Source organism: Diuraphis noxia, unplaced genomic scaffold, assembly GCF_037042655.1.
Source record: "Diuraphis noxia isolate RWA-SAM2 unplaced genomic scaffold, SU_Dnox_SAM2 contig0003, whole genome shotgun sequence".
NCBI lineage: Eukaryota > Metazoa > Arthropoda > Insecta > Hemiptera > Aphididae > Diuraphis > Diuraphis noxia.
Window position 1 is genome coordinate 12,078,117 of NW_028301713.1, and position 24,207 is coordinate 12,102,323.

Sequence of the window (24,207 nt, forward strand, 5' to 3'; positions counted from 1 at the left end):
CAGTGTGTACAATTTAGTGGCACAATTATCACTTTATTTAATATTTAATCTAAATTAATATCAATTAATCTTTATATCATATATTTGTGACAACAATTATTTTTAAAAATTTGGCAAAAATAAAATAATGTACTGATTGTACAATAATAAAAATGCATAACCTTTACCACATTATTATAATAAAGATAAGTTTTAAATAAATTATAGTCATGGATAATTGTTCATGAAAAAGTAATTTAATCTAACATCTTTCTGATCATATAGTTCAAAATGCCTCCGTGTTTATGGTATAGTATATCCACTTCAGTGTCAAAACGCAAAATTGTGTTGAATGTGACACCTGTATTGGTCTGAAAAAATTAAATACATTATTAGGAAAATCAAGTAATGTAAAGATTGTATTTATTTATTATTTACTTTCACTTGGATTTCCTGCAATGGTTTGCAGTTTTGTGGAATATCTATATCATAAATTTCGTGACCCGTAAGTTTAAATGTTTCGGCATTTTCTCCGGAACGGAATTGCAATGGAATTATTCCCATACCAACCAAGTTGGAGCGGTGAATACGTTCATAAGACTCAGCAATCACAGCTTTAATCCCCTAAAAGGCAATGAAAATCTTAAAACGTTTTCACCATAGCATAATATGCGATGAACTTTTAAAAATACGAAATGCAATACAAATCATACAAGTATATTACCAGCAAAAACGGTCCCTTTGCTGCCCAATCTCTTGAAGAACCTGATCCATAATCTTTGCCAACAATAGCAATGAGTGGTCTTCCTTCTTTTGCATAAACTTGAGCTGCATCATAGACATCCAACTATAAAATAAAAAAAATAATAATTACCTCAATGAAAAACATTGGCTTAAAAATTAATCATTATGTATAACCTCTTGTCCACTAGGAATGTGCAATGTTTTTGGTCCGGTGTTCTTGACCAACTTATTTACTAATCTTATGTTGGCGAATGTCCCTCTAGCCATAACATCATCGTTTCCACGTCTTGAGCCATATGAGTTGAAGTCTTTTGGTGTGATGCTAAAAAAAAAAATTGATTGAGATTTTAGTTTATGACATATTATACAATGATTAAAATCAATGTGTTTAAGCTCACTTTCTTGAAGCTAAATAACGAGCCGCAGAACTATTTCTGGCGATACTACCAGCAGGACTTATGTGATCAGTTGTCACAGAGTCACCAAGAAACAGAAGTACATGTGCCCCTTTTACTGATTGAACACCAGGTAATTCCTAAACAAGAAATAATCGTACAGAAACTATTGTACTGTTTAGTAAAATATGGTTTATACTTTATACCTTTGTCATGCCACTGAAAAATGGAGGGTTTTTTATGTAAGTAGACGACGCATCCCATGGGTATAATTGGCCGTCCGGGGCTTGTAAACATTGCCAAGCATTAGAGCCATTTTCAATGCGAGCATAGACATCTTGAAACATTGCAGGAATCACAGTTTGTTTTTCAACAGTTTGGATTTGTGCTCTTGATGGCCAAATATTCTTCAAAAATACTGGTTTACCATTTTTATCATTACCTAAATAAGAATAAAAAACATTAAACATCACTAATACTTAATAGAATTCCTCAAAGAGACCAACCTTCTGCATAAAATATAATAGAATTAGCAAAACTTAGAATATCACACAAAATGTAAACATATTTCTCTTAAAACTTATTGTATCAATTTTTCACCTATTTACAATTTATTATTTTGTAAAAATTAGGTAAGCTATAATATGTATTTTGAAACGCCAATAATCCAAGAAGTTGAGGCGTATTTGTAAAAAAAAAATCTTACAAATTACCTATAGATAAATATCTTACATATTTACCTACTAAATTCTAAAATAAAATTATACTTTATTTAACACTTATGACTCAGCATAAATTAACAATTAATTTATATACTATAGGTACCTATTAGTCAATTCTGTGGTAAGCCTTTGGAGTTTATTTTGTGTGCTTTTAAACAAACAACAAACATAATATGGATATCTACCTACCGATATCGGATTACTTTTTTAGCTTTTATTTGATTGTTTAATTTAACAAGTCTTAAAATCAAAATTATTATTCTAAAAGAAAAATTTTTCTTGAAATAAATATTGATTAGTTGTAAATGTTAAATATGTTTCTTATTATACTGCTAAAAAGAACTAACTACTGCTCTTATTATGCTCTGTTAATACAAATCTTTTGAGTAAATTTTAATCAAACTTCTGAAAGAAATTGTTCTCTTCTACTAGTTCCCACTAGTTAATTATTTGGTTGTACTTTTAAGGAGCAGTTTAAATAATATTTTAGAATTTTAGATTTAATTAAGTATCTTACATCATGCACTGTGCATATACAATACAATAATAATGAATTTCCTGTAGACTATGCCCTTAAGGCAGAGGCGTAATTAAGGGGGGACGGATCGCCCCAAAATTTTTATTTTACAATTAACATTTTATATTTGCCGAGTTACTGTACGCAGTTTACAGATTTTACTAAAAACATGTAAATCCCCCCGCTCCACTCCCCCAAACCAAATTGCTAATTACGCCACTGCCATTAGATATTTCCACATTTTCTGTTCCAGCAGCCTTAAAAAAGGGATAGTCGGTCAAGGAGGTCGGTGCTCCGGTGGTTATGAAAGCGAGAGCTAGAAAAGTATTTGTCCGTCACAGCTCAGAATCTCTAGCTGGTTGCTGAATAATATAATAAGAAGGGCGGATCATTTAAAACGATACAGAACCACACCTGATGTCGGTTGTGTGCTCTCCCGTAATGTTATTATGACTATTATAATCATAACTCACTGTGTTATTAGTTGAAAAAACTTATCGCTCACCTATGGGTTCAGTTTCGAAGTCGATGTCCATGCGACCGGCGATCGCGTAAGCAATGACCAACAGCGGTGAGGCCAAATAGTTGGCACGGGTGTTCGGGTGGATGCGGCCTTCGAAGTTCCGGTTGCCCGACAAAACTCCACAACAGACTAGTTCGTTCTGAATGACGAAACGGAACAATAATTTTTATCAACAACAACAAGCAATATTTGTAAATTATAGGTACAAGAAATATAATACTGATATTGATGTACACTGTAAAATTGTATCAATTTTTTTAAATTCTAACTTTGTGAAATTGAATGATTCGTAATCTTGGACTTTTTTTAATCTGGATTTTTAGACCGATAACCGCTAACCAATCGCTTAGTTAACGTGGCACTGACGAATAAATTTAGAAAAAAAATTCCCAATAAGAAAATTAATCAAATTTTATACTTCGTAGTACCTTACACAACAGTATATCTATGTTACAATAATGAAATATATGATATGTGATATGTAATAAATAATAACGAATTCACAAAAACGCAAAAAAATCCAAACGACACGAAATAAACGCAATATTAAATTTTTGGGAATTTTTTGCGATGTCAATTTAAACAATTTAACACATACATAGTGCCTATTACACTTTTATATTTTCTAATCAAAATTATTGTTTATTTTAAATTGATTAAATTTCATACTGGGTACCTACCTATTTTTTTTCCAAACACCTCACGGGTATCATAATGTTTGATCAGGGCTCGTTACTAAATAATAAACAATAATATTTTATTCGATTTGCACCCGACTTACCGACTCGATAGCGTTCACGACGGGTTCGGGCAACGGTCCAGAATTTCCAATACACGTCATGCAACCGAATCCAACGGTGTCAAAACCAAGTGCTGTCAAAGCTGGCGTAACTCCGCTCTCTCGCAAATAATAAGTGACCACCCCCGAGCCGGGCGAGAGACTAGTTTTGATATATGGCGCCACAGACAGACCGGCTTCGACGGCATTTTTAGCCAAAAGACCTGGAAAACAATAAACCGGGAATAATTGGGAGAGATTAATTTTTTCTGATGCGAAATTCGTTTTATAATAATTACCAGCTCCGAGCATGACACTGGGATTGCTCGTATTCGTACACGAAGTGATGGCAGCAATGACAACCGAACCATGTCTTAACGTATACTTTTGATTGTTGAATTCGAATTCACAACTGGCGTTCAATTTTTCTGGACTAATGTTAAATCCTTTAAATCCAATCTAAAAATAAAAGAATTAAAATATATGCATATACAATTCGAAATAAATTTGGAAAACATTCAATATTTACAATATTTTATATTTTTTTTTTTACAAATAATTTAATCGTGTACACTACGTCGTTGCACAAAAGCGTACTACACATTATAATTACTAATTAACATTATTATACATGATATAATTTTAAAAATCAAAATAATGACTTTTAAATTGCTTAAATGTTGAATGATTTGTTTAACCAACATGTTAAAATAATACCATTGTACCTACATAATTTAATTTGGAATAAGTTATAAGTAGACTGTCATTAGTCACTACATAAACATAACATGATCATTTTTTTTTTCAAATGATTATTTTTATTAATTAATACGACTACCATAACAAAATATTATGATGGAAGTCAAAATATATAATGACCTAAAACTGAAAACACGTTTCTTATAATAATAATTGAATAGTTTATCAAAACAGTAATAAGCTAATAACAATATACGAATAAATTAAAATATTAAATTATCATGTAAATATAATATATAGTAAGTTGATGTTTAATTTGGAAAATATTCAAAAGAGATTAAAATTTTATTAAAATTAAAATAGATCAATAACGCGATTAATGGACAATAAAAGGTATAAAACTATAAAAACCTAAATTAAAATTAAAAATAAATTAAACATAAATAGAAACTATTTTCTGTACCTTATGATAAAATGAACTATTTAAATAACAAATATTAATAAATTAAGATAATATAATTGTCACAAATGAAAATATGTCTAATACCTATAATTTATTAGTTATTGGAATTTTATAATATAATATCACCACCACAATTCACAGAATAATAAGTTATCAGAAAATACGTCGAATTTTATAAATGTTATAATACTTGGACATCGATTAGTTTTTAATAATAGCAGTTGGCCGACTACACCTTAAAATATATATACTTATTAGTTATTACTTACTATTTATTTTAGATACTATTACTATTCGCATAGGTGCCTATACCAGTTTTAAGAATTCTTGAGATTTAAAACTAGTCTATTAATTTGTGCTTTGGTGCTGAAAAAACTTTTGGAGCGATCTTGAATGATATTATAGGTGTATTCATACTATTTATAGGTGGTAATTGTACGATTAATTCTAGAAGCCAAGAGCATAGAGAATTTACCCAATTATATATTTTTGTATTATTAAAGCTGTGAAATTATTGCACAGAAATATCGTTTAAAATTTAAATTATCAACTTAAATTATCAAAAACCAAAATACTAATATCTATTGAATACTATTATATTTGTCATATCCATAGCATGCAGGTTTTATAGTTTATATTAACAAACTGTGTAAAGAATTTAAAAACTACTGTACTGCAGATAAAAATATTCGATTTCAGAATGTTCTTCAAATCTATTTGATACGAGTGTTTTAATGTAAACAAACATGTACCTATGCAATAAATATAAAACATTACAATATAATGAAGCTGACCCAAATTTCAATAGAATTTCGAACGCCTTTGTCAAATCTGGTCTATGTCTAACAGTTTAATGTGAGAAGGTGTGGGATACCTATCACCAAATACTTACTGCTAATGTACCCAACTGACAAGAAAGAAAAAATACGCACTGCAGGACACAGTTTTAAGACGCAAAAACTGTCCCGAAAACAATTTATGGTTTTAGGGCTCAATATTATAAACAAATCCGCTGAATGAACAGAATTAGGTATTTTATTACTTGTAGCTTTCATGATACCCATGAACGTGTTCCAAACAGAATAACAAACCAAACCAAATAAAATAGTAAAATACATTCACAAATGTTATACTTACATCACATATTATATTGTGTTTTAAAGTAATACTGTAGAAATTAAAATGATTCTTGCAAACGGATTTCAAGGAAACGTAGTCATTCGTCCAATTTATAAATTACTATGCTCACGAATTTTTCAATTATAGTAGATAATATTATTAATTATAATATATAAATATCAATAAAATTACAATATTATTTAAAAAAATTATGGAGTGTTGGACATTATGATAATATGTCTAATAATATTACAATAATTAATTAAAGTGTTATATTAAGAATATTGGTATGTCAAAGGCATAATATTATTATTACCATTATTATCGTAGATACATAAATAATATATGTATTTTATTTAATAATAGTAATTCATATTTAATGTGCAAACACAAATCATAATATTATGAATTTCAAAATAGTTTTATATCTACAACCCAAATATAACTTAATCATATTCCCAATTACTAGATTGACATTTAACACAAAAATAATACAATTTAAGAACCGAAAACATAATTAGGTATTTCGATACTAAAATAAACGGAGATTTTCTATATCACATCAATATATATTATTTCTTATTACTTATTAGTTATTACTTTATTAGTATATCTCAATTTTATTATAAAACCCAATTGTTCTGTGTTCATGTGTATTTTAATTAATAATCGTTTACAAATCTGAAAAAGAAACATTTTTGTGTTCAAACTATTCAATGCATGAACATGTCATTTTTACATTTTCATCAAATTATGTGATAAGAATTACAGTGATAAGTGCGATTTCATAAGGCGTACACAATGCACAACTCCGTTTTTTTAAATCAATGCAATTGCTAATTATTATTAATAATATTTTACTTTCACTTGTTAAAAAATGGAATCAATAAATAATTATACATTTTTGTAAAATACTAAAATAGCATAAAAATAGAATACTAATTTTAGTTCAGAAAAAATAGTTGCATAGTTAGTAAATTTTACTGCAACCCGTGGGTAATATTGTTCCCACACCACCAACACATTATGTAATTTAAATAATTATCACTACAACATTATAATATTTAGGGCCAGTTCTACGGTCTCTGATTAAAGTTAACCGGAGTTTAATCGGCCGAATTAAATATCTGTTATCAGCTGATTAAGCGTAATCGAAGTTTAACCGTAGACGGTACAACTTACTGGCCCTTAGTGTATAATGCCTCGTATGTGACAATGTGACGAGTGTTGCCCGTGAATCCACGCGAAATGGGTTCCAAAATTATGTTGAATACAATTAATGAAAACAAAATAATAATATTATATTATACTCGTACCATGTTATAAAGGTATTTCGTACCGTAATTGATCGTTATTAATGATTATCCATTTTCCAAGTAAATAATATTATTACATTTGCTAATAATAAAATATTGTAAAAATGAAATTTATTTGATAAGTCAATAACCATGTATAGTTTTATCTTATTTGTACACCGATTATCGTTGATCATAACCGTTTTCTGGGAAAAAATAACCATTACTTTCCTAGAAATAAATGGATACAAAATACAATACTATATTATATACGTTGTACATCATTCAAAAGGAGACATCCCCATTCCACAGAGTGACGCGCTTCTAGCGTCCCTCGCCCAACTAAATCAAAGAGGAGTCGGAGATCTATGAAAAAATAAAGCGAAATCCGTCCGCTTACGTCCACTCCACCCCCACACCCACCCCCTAATTAATGCCCGAATATAACGTGACAGTGATATAATAGTATATTATTATTAAAATTTAAAGTGATGGCGGTACGGTATACAATAATTTTAAAGAAATCCCATGTGTCGACAATACCCTCCTATTCCCTGGTAAATAAGGGATGAAAAAATACAAATGGTTGAAAAAATTAGAAACTCCACTGTAACACAAACATTTGCAATTCACAAAGAACAGAAACGCAGAGACAGCTAGGATTGGAAACCAATGTCCAACGGTAACGTTTATTCTTCTCTCTATATATAGCAGGTAGGTATTCTTGTCACATGGATATGGGTTCTTCCGTATTCGACTTCGACTGTCACATACAATACGTATTATTATTATTGTATAATATATACGATGTATTATATTGTGCATAGCACCATTGTGGTCTGTTAACATTTAAGGGCAAAAGGACAGTGTGCGAGTGTGCCAGAAGTGTCTGTGCAGTGTGCCTCTGTGGTCAGTAGTGTGTCGTCGCTGTCCGCTCACGTGGTTCAGATCTCCAACATCCCAAAGCTGACTCTTCTTCAAACGGATATCTTTCGACGACTATACTATATTAATATATTATACTTGTTCTCCCAAGGTCAGTACACATACAATTTTAATAATATTTAGTTTTTCTTAAACACCCGACCGTTTAGTGGTATATTTTTTAGTAATATGTAGTAATTAAATTTGTGACTAAAATTATATACTATTAATCCGCAGTTTTAGTGATCGCGAAAATTGGTTTTATAAAGTTTTAATATTAGTAACTGCTAAGTGCATTGTTAGTAGATAATAATAATTAATAAATGATGATTATAACTTTTAAGTTACAAAGTACAATATTATATAAATTTAGATATCATACGTATTATTAATTATTACCTATTTTAATGGTTTAAATTTTAATATTGTATAAATAAGTAATAATTTTAATAAAAAGATTAAAAAGCAATTAGTTTATAATTTTAGTTATAGATGACCACGTTTTCAATAGTCGTATTTACTGCACATGCGGCAGATATGAATTTTGGTAGTCTTCACACAATTAGCGCTAATAAAAATAAATTGCACTAAAGATGATGACTATGAAAATAATTTTAATACAATCTGTGATTGCATGAAAACTATAAGGTAACAGATTTGTTTTGTGAGTGATAAATTTAAAACTTCCCAGACGAATTCTGTTATCCAATAGTTTCAAGAAAAAACATTAATTTCAAATACTGTTTAACATTAATTGGTATTAAAACAGAGTTGATTTGATTGTTGTCTAGTTGATACTAAGAGTTTATGGTCTATGTGTCTATGTAAATCTTAAAGTATGTATTTCACAATAAGGTTAACGTTTTTATCCACCATTTATGAATAATGTCTATTGGTAACACGCTTCGTCTTTAGTCATCTGATTTTAAATCTAAAGACGTCGTTGTTACCTACGAAATTGCATAAGTAAACAACGAGATGAGTAATCACGGCATAATATGGTATTTTCTATGGTTTCAAAATAATATTAGTTATTTATTATATTTATTATTTAAAGAATAATAATATTATGTCAATATATCATATACATACTCAAAACTAATTATAGTTTCTATATAGATAAGGTGGGTTAGTAATGAAAAGGATGTATAATAATATTTTAAATCGTAAACATGAGTAGTTATTTTCCGGGATTTTCTACTTCGATATTTATATGTATGTATGTATATCAATAATCTATAACACATAAATTGATACTATTATCAAACATTAAATTATATCATTTTTTTTTTGTGTTTAAATGACATTTGAAACTTATTTGCGAAAGAATAAATAGTATATAGGTACTACAAAACTAACAATTTTGAAATTTTTATTTTATTAATAATTATATTTGTATAAATAGGTATCTTATAAGTTATTGCATGATTAAAAAATAATGTGTTAAGATACTCGTAGTTATTTTAACACATTTTTTTAAAATGTTTTAACCTGTGATTTTTATTCATATTTTTAAAGTAATATTTCTTATAAAAATTAATACAGAATTAGTTAACAGAAATATTTGAGCTGTGAAAATTAATCATTGAAATCACAAATGGTTCTTTAATATTTTCGATGTTCTGGTTAATAAAGGAAAATGGATATCACCAGCTCTGATGAATTCCAAAATACTTGTGTTCTATTGAAACTATTTGATTTCCAATTGATTGCATAATATTTTTTTGAATTAATGAATTACGACGGAATCGGTGAATATTTACTTTAATGCATGGATAATAGTAGTTAATAATTTTTAGCTATAGTATCACATTTTTCATGTGATATAATAAAATCATTCATTTTATTTATATTATTTGCAATCACCACTTATTTATTATTATTATTGATCTTTTATCGAATGGTTGCTATTTAGTCTAGACATATATTAAGATTATTATTTATTTGTGATCGAATTAAGTTTCCTTAAAAACATTAAAATATTAATGTAATTAATAAATATATCACGATCGTAATATGATATGATATATTATATTACGCTGATAAGTTTATGAGTAATTATATATAATTTTTTTAAATTTATTATTATTAATTTAATAAAATATATCAATTATCAGCTCATTCATACACTATTCATTATGTATACACATATTATGTATGAAATGATTTTAATACTAAAAGAAGCTCAACCAAACATATCTCCTGTAACCGCGAAACATTACTTTTAAATTTTAGAAAAAATCGAACTATGGTAATATTTTAAAAGGTAAGTTGTATACACATTTGTTCGTAGTATACAAAAGTATAATCCACATATTATCCTCGAAACTCGTCAACAAATTTATTTTGCTAAGATAACATAATATAATATTTGTCTATTAGAAATTAAGAAATATGCCTATTGTGCACTAAAATTAGTAAAATAATGAAGTAGATTTGTTCAGAACGTTTTTTATTTTGTGTATACTAGGCATGACGACGCTACACAACAACCGGAACAAATTTTACAAAATATTTCATGGCTACTAATCTGAGAGTTTGTGATAAAAATATCACGTTCATCGGTCTTACCTACTATAAATTGTAATGGCGTAGATTACAACAATGTGGAATACCAAATAATTATAAATAATTTTTAAATCGACAGGAACAACCAACTTGGTGGTGGTTGGTGCGCATGACTTGCAAGCGTATAGCTCTCGGCCGGTCTGGCGCTATGCAGAAGGAGCTCTACATCGGAACGACGAGGTGGGGACTGGGGGGCGCAACCACGACTAGCCAACTAATCTATATAGACACGGCCGACAACAGAAACGTTTGGCATTCCGTTAATTATTTCTGCACTTGCATTTTCCGTCGCCCGACGGTAGTGAATAGGTCGTCCGACGTCCACGTGCTTAACGCGATTCGCAAGTTGTTATTAAAAACATTATGTTGATGTTATATCAAGTTATATCCAAAAGTTCTTAAGGTTATCAAGTCCACAAGTTTACATTTACATTGCGTAAAAATGGTAGGTATGTTGCCGTCCGCCACGTGAGTGCGTGACTGTACCATAGATGCACATTAACATTTTAATTGTTATGAATTTAATATACCGTACCTATTGCAGAATTTAAAACTCCGCGCAACGTTTTTTCGAATTTTTTGATCGTTAACTACGACGTGTGGTTTGTGTAATTCGTTAAAATATGTTTTTATCACAGTCCGACGTACGTTTTCTTGCTCATCAAAGTTTTTAGGTCGTACACTTCTTTAGGAGCACTTAAAGCTTTGATGACGGGATAGTGTGCGCCGGGTATGTCGACAGTGATGGAGTGTGCTGAGCAGTATCATCCAGAAACGTTTCTTAATGTCCTATTAATAATACTGATAATCAGTTGATTGTCTTTGGGATTTCTTAGGGTCTGTGTGAACTTGACTGACGAACCCCGAGAAATTCCAAAATACTAGGAACATAAGTATAAAATCATATTTATGGTGTACGCCGTTTGGTAACATCAACCTCTATAGCGAATATTTGACGTACTAAAGATGTAAATGTTACCTGCGGAGTTCCCATGAACTATCGATTCACAGAACTTCAATAATGTTAATAAGTAGTTATGTTATTTGTACTTTTATAATTTAAATTTTTTATTGTCTTTTGGATCTATTCTAAGGTAACTAGATCACTATGGGAGTAACATTTACACGTCCCATAGGATATAGGTACTCTGTAGATGATGCAAAAATATTCTTCGATTATTTTATTAAAATTGTATTATATTACATAATTATTGATGAAATATTACTTACTAGATTATATCATATTCATGTTTTTGATTTTATTTTGTATAACGTTCAATATTAAAAAAAAAAAAATAGTAGGTATTCAACTGTAATGTAATATATATAATTAAAAGAGTAGGTAAATTTGTTTTAAAAAATTGTCAATAGCAGAAGAAACTTAATATTTATTTTAGCCTTAAGGTACAAATTACAAGGGCAAACCTTCTATTAAATTCAGATTAGGTTTCATATTTCTGGACAATGAGCTCTATTATATATTTATGTCTCCTAGTTAAGTGCATTTAACGATAAAATATTTATTTTATATTTGTAAGAATTATATACTTTTATTACAGTACTCATTCTTTGTCTTGAACATTTTTATCATTAACTATAGTTTTAAATTTTTTAATTAATTTAAAGTATAAAATGTATTTAATATTAAGACACCTAAAAATGAATAAATATGTAATATTACCGACCGAGTTACTAGTTATAACAAATAATTAAACAAATTGAAAGTTTATTAATAAATTATATTTTGTAATATTGTTATCTATCTTTAGATTAAAAACATGTTAAATGTAATTTCTTGAAAGTGAATTTTGGCCTATAGTTAGGATATAAATGATATTTCAGGAGATCGACATTATAAATTTAGTACTTTCCTTATAAATATGACGAGAAAAATGCGGAAAACTTCGATGACGTCAATTGTCTTATTTTTTGTATTTCAAAAATGAGGAACAGGTAATTAAAATGATTTTCATCAAAATATTTGAATTGAAATTTTCACACGTGGTGTTTAGTTTGCAAAATTACTCTTTTTGCGCTATTCATGGACAGAAATGTTTGATATTTTCAGTTTATAGAATTTTAATTAATGTCGAAATTATACTTGATCAAAGAGATTAAAATGTAATTACAACGTTTCATCTTCGTCCTTTATAAGTTGATTAATTGGTGCTGGAATTAAAAAAAATATGGAACGTAATTACGTAAATCTACTATAAATTTTATTGAGGTTATGAAGTAAGAACATTAAAAAAAATTGGATTTAAATCAAATATACATGGTAATAATGAATACGGCTGGCAGATCGTTCGTGTTCAATAATTTATCCTTAAAACACATTAAACATTTCACCGACAAAGTACACTCGTCGTCTCGACACCACCTACTACAATCGTTATGATTTGAATCTGTTTCTTTATCAAATAAGACAATGTATCTTGTTTACAGATATTTTGCCGAAAAAGTAGTTTTTCAAAAGTAAGCTATATAACTACATTAATTAAAAATGTTTAACTTAAATTATAGTCTTTAAATTGTTTTTGGAATTAGTTTTTAATAGATTTACGATATAAGTAAGTACAATTTAATTTCTCTATTACCTATTAATTGTTTTAAAAATGTATTGATAAAATAATTTCACGAAAACAAGCAGATAGCGATATATTAGTTTTTAATTTATTTTCTAATTAAATTGACTACCAACCTAATATTAAAAAGCTATAATTTAAATAATAATATAACCAACGGTATATAATTAAATTGAACAAAAAGATTGTATATATTATACAGCCGCACAAATTTAGAAAACCGATAAGATAATCAAATTTAAAATATTCTATACTATCAAAAATAATATTGCTTTAATTAAGATCGTCATTAAAAAATATTTGATTGATACATATATCTTTAAATAAATTAAGTATACTTGTGTACTACAAGTAACGATAATTTAAATATTTTATAAAAAAAGAATAAAGTTCTGACCATGGTAAATGGTAAATTGACTAATATTGTTTAATAATTTAGTTAGTATCTTAAATATCAACATGGATAATATTATAAAACTATGACACAATAATTATAATAGATTTTTGTTAAAATTGTGTCATAATATATGAAGATACTTTACACAACATAGGATATGAATAAATAGACATTAATTTCAAATACTTATTAATTGTAAAATAGTGTATATTATATTATATTCCTAAACAATCCATATTGTATGAGACAATCGATTAAGGAAGTATGGAAGCGACATTACAAAAAGATTCATTGAATACGAGTAAGTGTGATTAAAGAGGTTGGTACTATATTATAATTTATAATTGTATGATCTTAAGTTTCTCTGATCTAATATCTATTTAACAATGGTTAACATTTGTTAGTAATACAAAAAACAAAAATGATTTAATTTGCATATTGACTGCACAGGATAAATAAGTTGTCTAGAATTAAAATATTATACTCTAATACTTTAATACATTAATCACTTCGTTAAGATAATCTATTAATTAACACAAAATAATAAGTTTGAATTGGATTTATTCATTAATATAACTATCATACTTGAAAAGTTGGTCTATCAGTTTAAATTATTAAGGAATCTAAGAAGAAAATCATAATTACCTATGTCAGATCACAAAGATCACTTATACAGTTAAACTGTCTAAAATATGGGGTGCTGCAGCTAGTTTGCACCTAGTTACAAGACGCTGATCAAAATCCTAAAATTTAACATTAATAATTTTCAAAAATTGTATGTTTCACTATTTATTTAAAAAAAATTGAATAATAAGTTCTAACCAGATGAATCATTCTATAGTATAATATAATATATATTTACATACAGATACATAATATTATATTAACAGGTACCTAGGTAGTAATTATCAAAATATTCGAAAAAAATAGTACAATTTAAAAATCATTAATTTGTTAAAATGTGAGCATATAAAGAAGAAATAATATAACACATTGTACAGTTACAGTTGAGCATAAATATCCAAGGTCCACATACATGAATAATAATGATCAATTTAATCTCAAACAAATAAGTAATGCAAACAAAACAATCCAGATAATTCTAAAATTCTGACCATTTTACTTTATAAAAGACATCATAACACAAATTTAACACTATTCAATTCAACAATAATTCATCAAAGCAGTGCAGAACAGAGTATGAAAAGCTAGTAAGTAGATAGTCGGTAAGCCAATATAATAATACTTTTTTATTGTATAGTATTTTTCAAAATATTATGTATATTAATTATTCCATCTAATAATTTATAGTCAGATTCAGATATATGATGTGGGCACCATGAATTGCTTCTAGGTGGTACTTGGTACTCATAATTAATCTCTATCACTGGTGACAATTCATGAAGCATACATTTTAATTTTTCGACGGATTTAATATTTTATCAAACTGTTAATTGAAAAACTTTCTCATGTATGTATTAAGTTATTTATTTATAATTTTAACTTCATAAAAATATCCATTAATACCTTAATACCTATAAGAAATATTTATGCATTCATTTTAAAATGTAAACGATTAGTAGACTGATCTCAATAAAAATATTATGCTTATTAATATACTTTTAATATAATTTGTTTTGCCTGTTTACCATATAGGTATATATTAATAAATTAGTTAATATTGTTTAAATAACTTAATATTTACTTTTTTGCAGAAATATAAAATAATTTAATAGAATATATACCAAAAATACGTTTGTACACATTTATATTTCAATATAAATGTCACCCCACTAAATATATATTACTAACATCCTAAAACAAATTCCCTGAAATAAAATTAAACTATGTAATGTGAAAAATGAATTTAATAATCAAAAAATTATAATTATAAAGTATTAAAGTAATATTAAGTTGAATAATGATTTATATTTAGTAGTTCTATTATATATGTATATATCAAATGAATGAAGATATAATATTTTTAATTATAATAAAAATAATCTAAGTCAATAAACAAATACACATGAGTACACGACTACACTTATATGAATTAATTATAAGTTTTAATCATGTTAATACAAATAATATTTGTAATAAAAAAAATATTGAATCAAATTTAACATTCAGAAATCTCTCATAATGTTTTAAACAGAGAGATAAAAATGGAGAAAACAGTTATTTATTAGTTTATTACATTAAAGTTGTATTTATACGCCACAATTTATCAATTATTTGTTTACACTAAAAAAATTGTGTACTCTTTGATATCAGCTAATAGCATAATTTAATGAACTTTTCAGATGCATTCTGTTATTCTGTAGCTCCATAATGCCAGTTAAAAGTACAATATTATAATATTATTAATTAAAATTGTATTGTTAATAATTTTTTTGATCAATTAGGTATGTAATCTCTTGAAGATTTTAAATATCTAATAATAACTAATATAGTACCTATCAAGATAATGTCTTAATATTTTGGTTTAAACAATATTAAACTAATACCTATATGTAATTGCCATTTACTAACTATAGTCTACTCTTATATTAGTATATACGAGTATATTGTATATAAAATACATTGTATAATAATGTTTAGTACCTATACAATATGATATATATTTATAAAATCACTTACCTTATTTGTTAGACAAGTTTTGAAATCTTTTTGAGCTTCAGATACAGATACACGATCATGTGGTCTTTTCGGCCCACTGATAGATGGTACAACTTCTCCTAAATCTAAAGTAGTGATTTGACTGAAAACTGGGTCTTGAGATGGATCATCATAATTTCTTAACATTTTGGAAGCTTCTAGATATGCTTTAACAGCAGCTATTTTTTCACTGCTTCGATCTGATATAAATAATTTAAAAATGATTTAAATAGGAGTAATAAAAAAATAAAAAATATAATGGACAAAAGGGTACTTGATTTTTTAGATTGAGCTTGATCTGTGTAATATATAAATGCGTCATTAACTAAAGACTATGGTTTACTAATAAATAAAACTACATTTGTGGAAAATAAGTATTGTTTGTCACATGCTGTAACATATGGCTTCCAATTCATAATTTTTAATTAGTCAGATAGGTATGAATGAATTTAATTTTTATATTTTTTTGAAATTTTTAATTTATTGCGCTTTTTTAGTTTTTCGGTATTTAAATTTTTGTTTTCTAAATATTTTAAATGTTGTACATAATTAATAATATCTTTAATTTAAAACATTTTATAATTTTTAAATAATGAATTCTAAATTTACTAACAAGATATTTTTAAGATCTTAATAATTTATTTTTCATTTTTCAAATACAAATTTTGAATTAATTATTTTGTTTTAAATATTATTGATACACCACTAGCCAGCATAAAATCATTTTTACAATATTGTAAAGAAGTTTTATATTATCACAAACATTTATTCCTTTAGTCACATAATTTTAGATAGATTTTTAATATTTTTACATATAACATTTTATAATTCAATAATAGAGGACTTCATATTCACATGCAGTGGTGCCAAAATCATACTCCAGGTAGTTCATTGAACTGCCTTATAAATTAAGATACTAAAATAATAGAGTATACTTCCTAGTCTTTCTACTATAATTGTATTCAATGCAGTGATGTCATTGAATTATTTATATGTAAAAATTAAGCCTGTTTCATAGTCATTTGAAGGGGTGGGTGGGTGGGCCAATCAGACTATTTAAAATGTTAAATTACCAGTTTCATTTAACGCTTTTCACATGTAATATATCAATTCCTTCTAACAAAAAACATACCAAATTAAAAATCTACATCCAACAATTACAATTTTGTGTTTTTTGGTGAAATATTTGTGTGAATTTATCTATTATCAAACTTAAAGTTAACGATATTATCTATGTTCAATCATTGTTGTTTGAAAATAATTTTATTTTTAAGTAAATAAGGAGCATTTTAATTATCATAATTTTACATTCTCATCACTCACTAAAAAATGAAATATCATAAGGAAACCAACAAAAGAATATAAATGATATTCTTACTTTTTAAGTTTTAAAAATTAAAATAGGTCAAATTACTTAATTTTTAAGAAGATATTACTTCTTAATAACACACAACAAAACATAGCACATAATTTAAAGTTGAAGGGAATTCATTTTGATAAATTAATTTTAGTATTAGAATTAATTGACTTATAATCAATTTTATAGGCAACAATATTATCCATAGCCCTAAATAAGGTTTTTTGATATTTTACTTGCTGTAAATTGAAAAAAACAAACAAGTTATTACTTATTATTTAAGTAAAATTTTTAATTTGATAAGTTGAATTAATTCAATCTGATACTGAAAGTCTCAAAACAACGCATCATTTTTTTATTCTATAATTTTATATAGGTATTATGCATTAGTGGACGAAGACAACAAAACTCAACTTATAACCACAAAATTAGAACTGCTGAACACACAATTTTGTATGTTATAAGTTATATTATATAGTATAACAGAGAAACACAAATAAGTATGATATCATGATATAATTTTAAGAAAAAAAATTAACATACTTGTTTGTTGAAGATATGAAAGTGTATTTTGGTCTACTGGAAAAAAACCTACTGTTGCACCATATTCAGGACACATGTTACTTATAGTCGCTCGATCAGCAATAGATAATTGAGTAACTCCAGGTCCAAAAAATTCAACAAACTTTCCAACTACACCAATTTGTCTCAAGTGCTAAAACAGTAGTAAATAATTACAATTTTTTTAGAAATTATATACAACTATGTCTCTTATATTTTACCTTAGTAATTGTTAAAACCAAATCAGTAGATGTTGCAAATTGATTTAGAGTTCCTGTTAACTGGTAACCAAGAACTTGAGGAAGCAACATTGATATAGCTTGTCCTAACATAACTGCTTCAGCTTCTATGCCTAATAAAAAAAAAAAAATTAACATTCAATATACTGTCTTCATAATAATAACTTGTTATTTTAATTAGTTTACCTCCAACACCCCACCCTAAAACTCCTAAACCATTGATCATTGTTGTGTGAGAATCTGTGCCCACTAAAGAATCTGGGTATAATGCGTCTCTGTCAGTGAATACAACACGGGCTAAATATTCTAAGTTCACTTGATGTACAATACCAGAGCCTGGTGGTACAATTAACATGTTCTTAAAAGCTTTAGCTCCCCACTAAAAATACACATACAGTTCATTCGTTAATTATTTAAGTATTAATATATTAAATTATCAAAGTACCTTCAAAAAGGTGAATCTTTCTTTATTTCGTTCAAATTCAAGATTTTCATTTTTCTGTTGTGCATCAGCTCTGAAATAATCATAAAATTTGAACAGAATCTTATATAATGACTTATAAAATTATATATATTACTCTCTGACAAAATCCGCTTGGATAGAATGATCAATTACCAAGTCAGAAGGACACACAGGGTTAATTTTGTTGGGATCACCACCTAAACTCTTGACAGCATCTCTCATCGCGGCAAAATCCACAACAGCTGGTACACCAGTAAAATCCTATAAAATATATTTCCTGTTTGATAAATTTTAAATTTAACAATACAATTTTAAATAAATTGTTTACTTGTAAAATGACTCTAGCAGGTTTAAATGCAACTTCAACACCACCTTCAACTTTTTGATTAGTTTTCCAATTCAAGATATTTTGTACATCATTTTCAGTAACTTGAAAGTTATCACAGTTCCTAACAGCAGACTCCAAAAGAACTCTAATTGAAAATGGCAGTTTATCTAAAAAAAAAAATAATATTTGATTTGATACATATAAAATATTAAAATAATATCAAAAACTGGGATATTACCATATTCAACACCAAACTTAGGTAAATCAAAATAAGAGTATTCCTTGTTGCCAATATTAATTGTTTTCTTAAATTTTTCAAACGGATCTGTAACAATAAGTTGTAAAATTAACTAAAGTATATAATATCAATTTAGAAATAATTAATGTTTTATGAAGTCAATTATTTCGGGCAATATCTAATTTCTAAATAATATATTTATTAATTACTTAATACAATTTATACAAAAATATCATGTTCATATAATGATTAGGTCTTGTTGACGACTATTTTTTAGACAATGCTTGTTTTGGAAAAAATATGTTTTAAAATATACAAATCTAAATACCTAACTAATTTTAACATGAAAGATAATACTAACTAAGTTTATCATAAAAATAATTATATCCAATAAAAAAAAAAAGAATAATTATTAACTTGAAAACATTATTGAAGAATTATTCAGATTTGTCAAATCAGGATTTCGTGTATTATTCAGATTATTCAACTCGATTTTGCTGTTCAATGACTCATTTTAAAAATAATTGAAAGTATTAAGTCACATAAACAGCAAATCCATAAATCTGGATAATTCCAGATATTCGGATTTCATGCCCATCCATAGTAAGTATAGCAAGGTACTTTTAATTCATTGTTTTGCTTCTACCAAATTGGAAGGTGCATTAAATTCTAAATAATATAACGTAGAGTTTATATTTAAGTTACAAATAGTGCTTTATACCAAATAAATATCTAATAAATAAAATAATAGCATCTTAAAATGGTCTAAAAGAGTTTGTACCCATTTTAAATTATCTTTTCTTGAACCATATTTTGAGCTTATTTAACTAGCAATACTATGATAAACTAGTAAATATATATATAAACACATACAAATCCTAACCCTAGAATCATCTACCAAACCCTAATGATGCTGAATAAAATATATCCAACTCCCCATCACATTTTATATATTATGAGTTTAAACATCCAGTGTTATAGGTAGATATTTAGGGTTCTTAAAGTTATAAAGCTTAAGATATTAATTTTATTTCATGTGTTTTATTAATTAACAACTTAATAGATTGAAATGAAAATACATATTTGATTAATCCCATTTAGTTAGTTAATAATTACTACCTACTTTTAACAATTTATAAGAAAAAAAAAACTAAAATACTGTCACGGGTTACAAGATCTTAAAAGGTATATTATGTACTACAACTAGAATCTCTAACGTTTGACAATGTATAATCTATAGTTCCAAATAGTATAGTTAAAACTAATGAATCAATAGATTGGACACCAAATATTATAAATCGTAATTGGTACTTCTTTAAATACACCTTTACGAAAACAACAATAACAACAATTGCAAATATGCAAGCCGCCAGAATATAGGAGCTGACATCACATGTAAGGAAGCCTGGATTACAACATAATCAGATGTACCATAGCCACTAAGACTTGAGCACCTTCACACCACTCAGCCTCATGAACACACATACAACATACATTATTGTAAACTATAATAACTTTGCTTATTTAAAATAGTATCGTTTCTTCATAATTTGGACATTGTCTTTAAAAAATCGTCATCATATTGATTTCTGGAAAGGCTGCATACAACAATATTGATGGAGGATATACGCCTAACCAATAACAATACTGATTGTTGAGTTGGCTGTGCTAATTTTCTAAGTAAAGAAGTGATTTAATTGGTAAGTTATATTAAAATAATATATATATTTCTTTAATTAATTGATAATTAGTTTTAAAATGTTAAAGTAGTTTTAATAAATTTGCCTACACTAATTGAAAAAGGCTGTATATAACTAAAAACCAAAAATACCTGTTATTTTTTTTGAACTAATGAAAATGAATGCCTAAATTATTATTTAAGTTTTACTAAAATTGAAAATACACAAAGAAAAATATTATTAATTAACCTTGCGCAACTTAATTCATACAGTTAATAATATTTGGAAATCTACCTACATACAAAATAAAATTAAGATGATAATTAATTTGAATTTATTACATTATACCTACCTAACCTAAACGAATTACATAAACTAAAATTATTATGAGCATATTAAAAACATTAGATAATAATTAAATTCTGCATGTGTTAAAAAAAAAAATATGTGGCAATCAATAAAATAAAACCAATCAAGATTGAAAAAAACCAAAGTTTTTTATTTGATTTTAAAGGTTCAAAGGTCATTAAAATGAATTATAATGTATCTTAAGAACAACACGACTGGGTTAAAATTTACCGATATAATGTTTGTACCATTTAAAAATGTATCTTAATAATAATATTGTTAATATAATAAACTTAAAAAAAAATTTGTAATTTAAAAATACTTAAATTTTAATACACAATAACCTTGAATATTAATTAGTTGTTAGCTCATGTCTTACAAAGCTATGATAAAAATTAAATATTGACAGTAGACCATCCAATGGAAACTGTACATTAATAACAAGTGTCTAGGTACCTGCTAAGGAAAATTAATCAGTATTTCATTTAAAACATAATATATAGGTTACCGTACAATTGAGAGACGATAAAAATCAATATTAAGAGAGAAAAAAATTATTATGAAGGTACAATTGGTATCAATCGAAACTTATTTTTAAGTAGACTATGAAAAATAAAATATATTTATGAGATTCGTATACTTACGCGACATTTTAAATATAATTTGTTCTTCTCCCTACACGATTACGATTTAAATAATAGAACGAATAAAAAATATATAATAAGAATATACGGTTTTGGTCAAAGTTATTTAATTATAGGTATGTTTTAGAACATCGGAATAGAAATCTAACGATTAACGGGCAAGTGAACTTTCAAAACTGATTGGTAAATTACCACTTCCCGTACGACATACTCTGTATTCTGCAGCCTGTAGTCGTAACTCGTAATCTCGTACTTCAATCCAAAGGTTAAATTATCACAACTATTACAATTATTATTATTATTGGTTTAGTGATAATTGATAAGGCGACGTGTCAAGCGATATCAAATCGTCCAGTTGTTTTCATATTGTAAAGTTAAACGTGTGCAATAACCTGTTAAACAAGTTTTTAGCTAATGTCGATAGCAGCCGCGGTCGCAGTAAGTACCGGTTTCCGCCAAAATTTGAAATGATCGATTCCGCAATATACATTATAATTTATAATATAATACTATTGTAAAGTTGTTTATCATATCGTTCTATATTCAAACTTTAAATATATAATAATAATAATATAATAACTTTTTCATTTTTTTTTTTTTTTTTTTACTAAAATTTCAATTAAAATTAATGGCCATGACTTATTGTCAATAATTTATGATTTTATTATATAACGGTATACCGACCTTTTAACATTAATTAAACCAATTGAAATAACAGTTAAAATAATCGTATTTTTTTTTAAATCTATATTTTAAAATAATAGTCTTGCATATAATAATATTGAGTATTTAATATGTATGCCATTAATTATAATTGGACCAATGCCGCGCAAAGTTTTGTGGGTCCCTGGGAGCTGGGGCCATGAAAAATGTGACTATGTGAGGCCCTTATTCCTATCTTATAAATGGCATCCCTATTCTAAATTAATCATAGATTTAATTCAAAAGGTAATTTTGTACAACGATTTTAAAACAAACAATTATTGTACATTAGGTATGTAAATAAAATTAATACAATCAATGATAAATGTATATATTTATATATAAATATATTAAAATACAAATATTATTAAATTAATAATTTTAATAATTACTTTTTTTTTATTATTATTAAAACGAAATATACCGTCGGCGACATAAGCCATTGGATTATAAAATTTTAATTACATTGGGTTGAATTTACATTGACAAAGTGACAACTATATTATTTTACAGTGTTCATATTTTATTTTGTAGTTCTGCCTCTGTGAAATAATTACTTTGATTCATCTATAGGAGGGATGGGAAACTGGCGGCCCGCGTACCTTTTTTATCTGACCCACGCTATATTTTCAAATTACTATATATAAAACCTCATCCTCAAGTATCACATTAAATAATAATTGTAAATATAAATAAATAAAGATAAAAAATAAATGTTAGTAAATTTGAAGGACCTTTTTTTTTTGCTTTCTCCTATGCACTGCGGCCCGCTAGATTTTAAAGTACTTAAAAATGGCCAGCTAGTTAGGTACTTTGAGTTGCAAATCCTTGATGTATAGTAACTAATATGTAGATAATAATTTTTATTTATAAAGGAGGTTTAAAAAAAAAAATTTGTGTGCTCGAAGTCGTATACTCGAACAGAACGTCAGCGACCAGTGGCAGCCGCTAGGTTTTTTTTTATCAAAAAAATTATCTCCCGCCGAACAAATAAGATACAGCGCGTACGATGACGCAGAGAACCTTATTTGTAGGGCGCCCGACCTTTCGTCCGAATTACATCAAAGGGCACCTCACGTGCGACACTATATTATGAATGGACCACAAGCCGCTCACGTTTACACAACCATGGCAGAAAAGAGAAAATATCATCGACCGACGGGCACCTACGACAAATTTCGTTTCTGTCTCAATAATTCATACACACTGAAACGTCGAACTGCACTTTTCGCGTGCAAGAGGACAAAACCGTCCCCGACGCTATGCAGTCGACCTCGGCATC

At 27.1% G+C, this 24,207-nt stretch overlaps 1 protein-coding gene and 1 long non-coding RNA gene across 2 annotated transcripts; one reads left to right on the top strand and one right to left on the bottom strand.

Annotated features, from left to right (window-relative positions):
• Positions 1 to 12: 12 nt before the first annotated feature.
• LOC107161934 (cytoplasmic aconitate hydratase-like) lies at positions 13 to 22,483 on the bottom strand. Its single transcript, XM_015508559.2, has 18 exons — positions 22,224 to 22,483; positions 19,553 to 19,639; positions 19,315 to 19,481; positions 19,102 to 19,247; positions 18,969 to 19,038; positions 18,710 to 18,902; positions 18,506 to 18,636; positions 18,267 to 18,438; positions 16,349 to 16,566; positions 3,958 to 4,117; positions 3,662 to 3,882; positions 2,863 to 3,019; positions 1,325 to 1,560; positions 1,122 to 1,258; positions 898 to 1,045; positions 704 to 826; positions 418 to 603; positions 13 to 350 (listed from the first exon to the last, which is right to left on the bottom strand). Exons 1-18 carry the CDS (start codon positions 22,228 to 22,230, stop codon positions 237 to 239), a joined length of 2,673 nt encoding a protein of 890 aa, XP_015364045.1. The 5' UTR covers positions 22,231 to 22,483; the 3' UTR covers positions 13 to 236.
• LOC149056733 (uncharacterized) lies at positions 7,542 to 10,911 on the top strand. Its single transcript, XR_016190774.1, has 3 exons — positions 7,542 to 8,270; positions 10,629 to 10,741; positions 10,806 to 10,911. It is a non-coding gene; the product is annotated as an uncharacterized LOC149056733 (long non-coding RNA).
• Positions 22,484 to 24,207: the final 1,724 nt, after the last annotated feature.

Bases quoted from the DNA above. Each gene is read 5' to 3' on its own strand.
- LOC107161934 (XM_015508559.2), bottom strand. The intron at 3,020-3,661 runs GTAAGTCGGGTG...TTCGTCATTCAG, and splicing joins TCGTGAACGCTATCGAGTCG to AACGAACTAGTCTGTTGTGG. The intron at 351-417 runs GTAAATAATAAA...TAATTTTTTCAG, and splicing joins TGCAGGAAATCCAAGTGAAA to ACCAATACAGGTGTCACATT.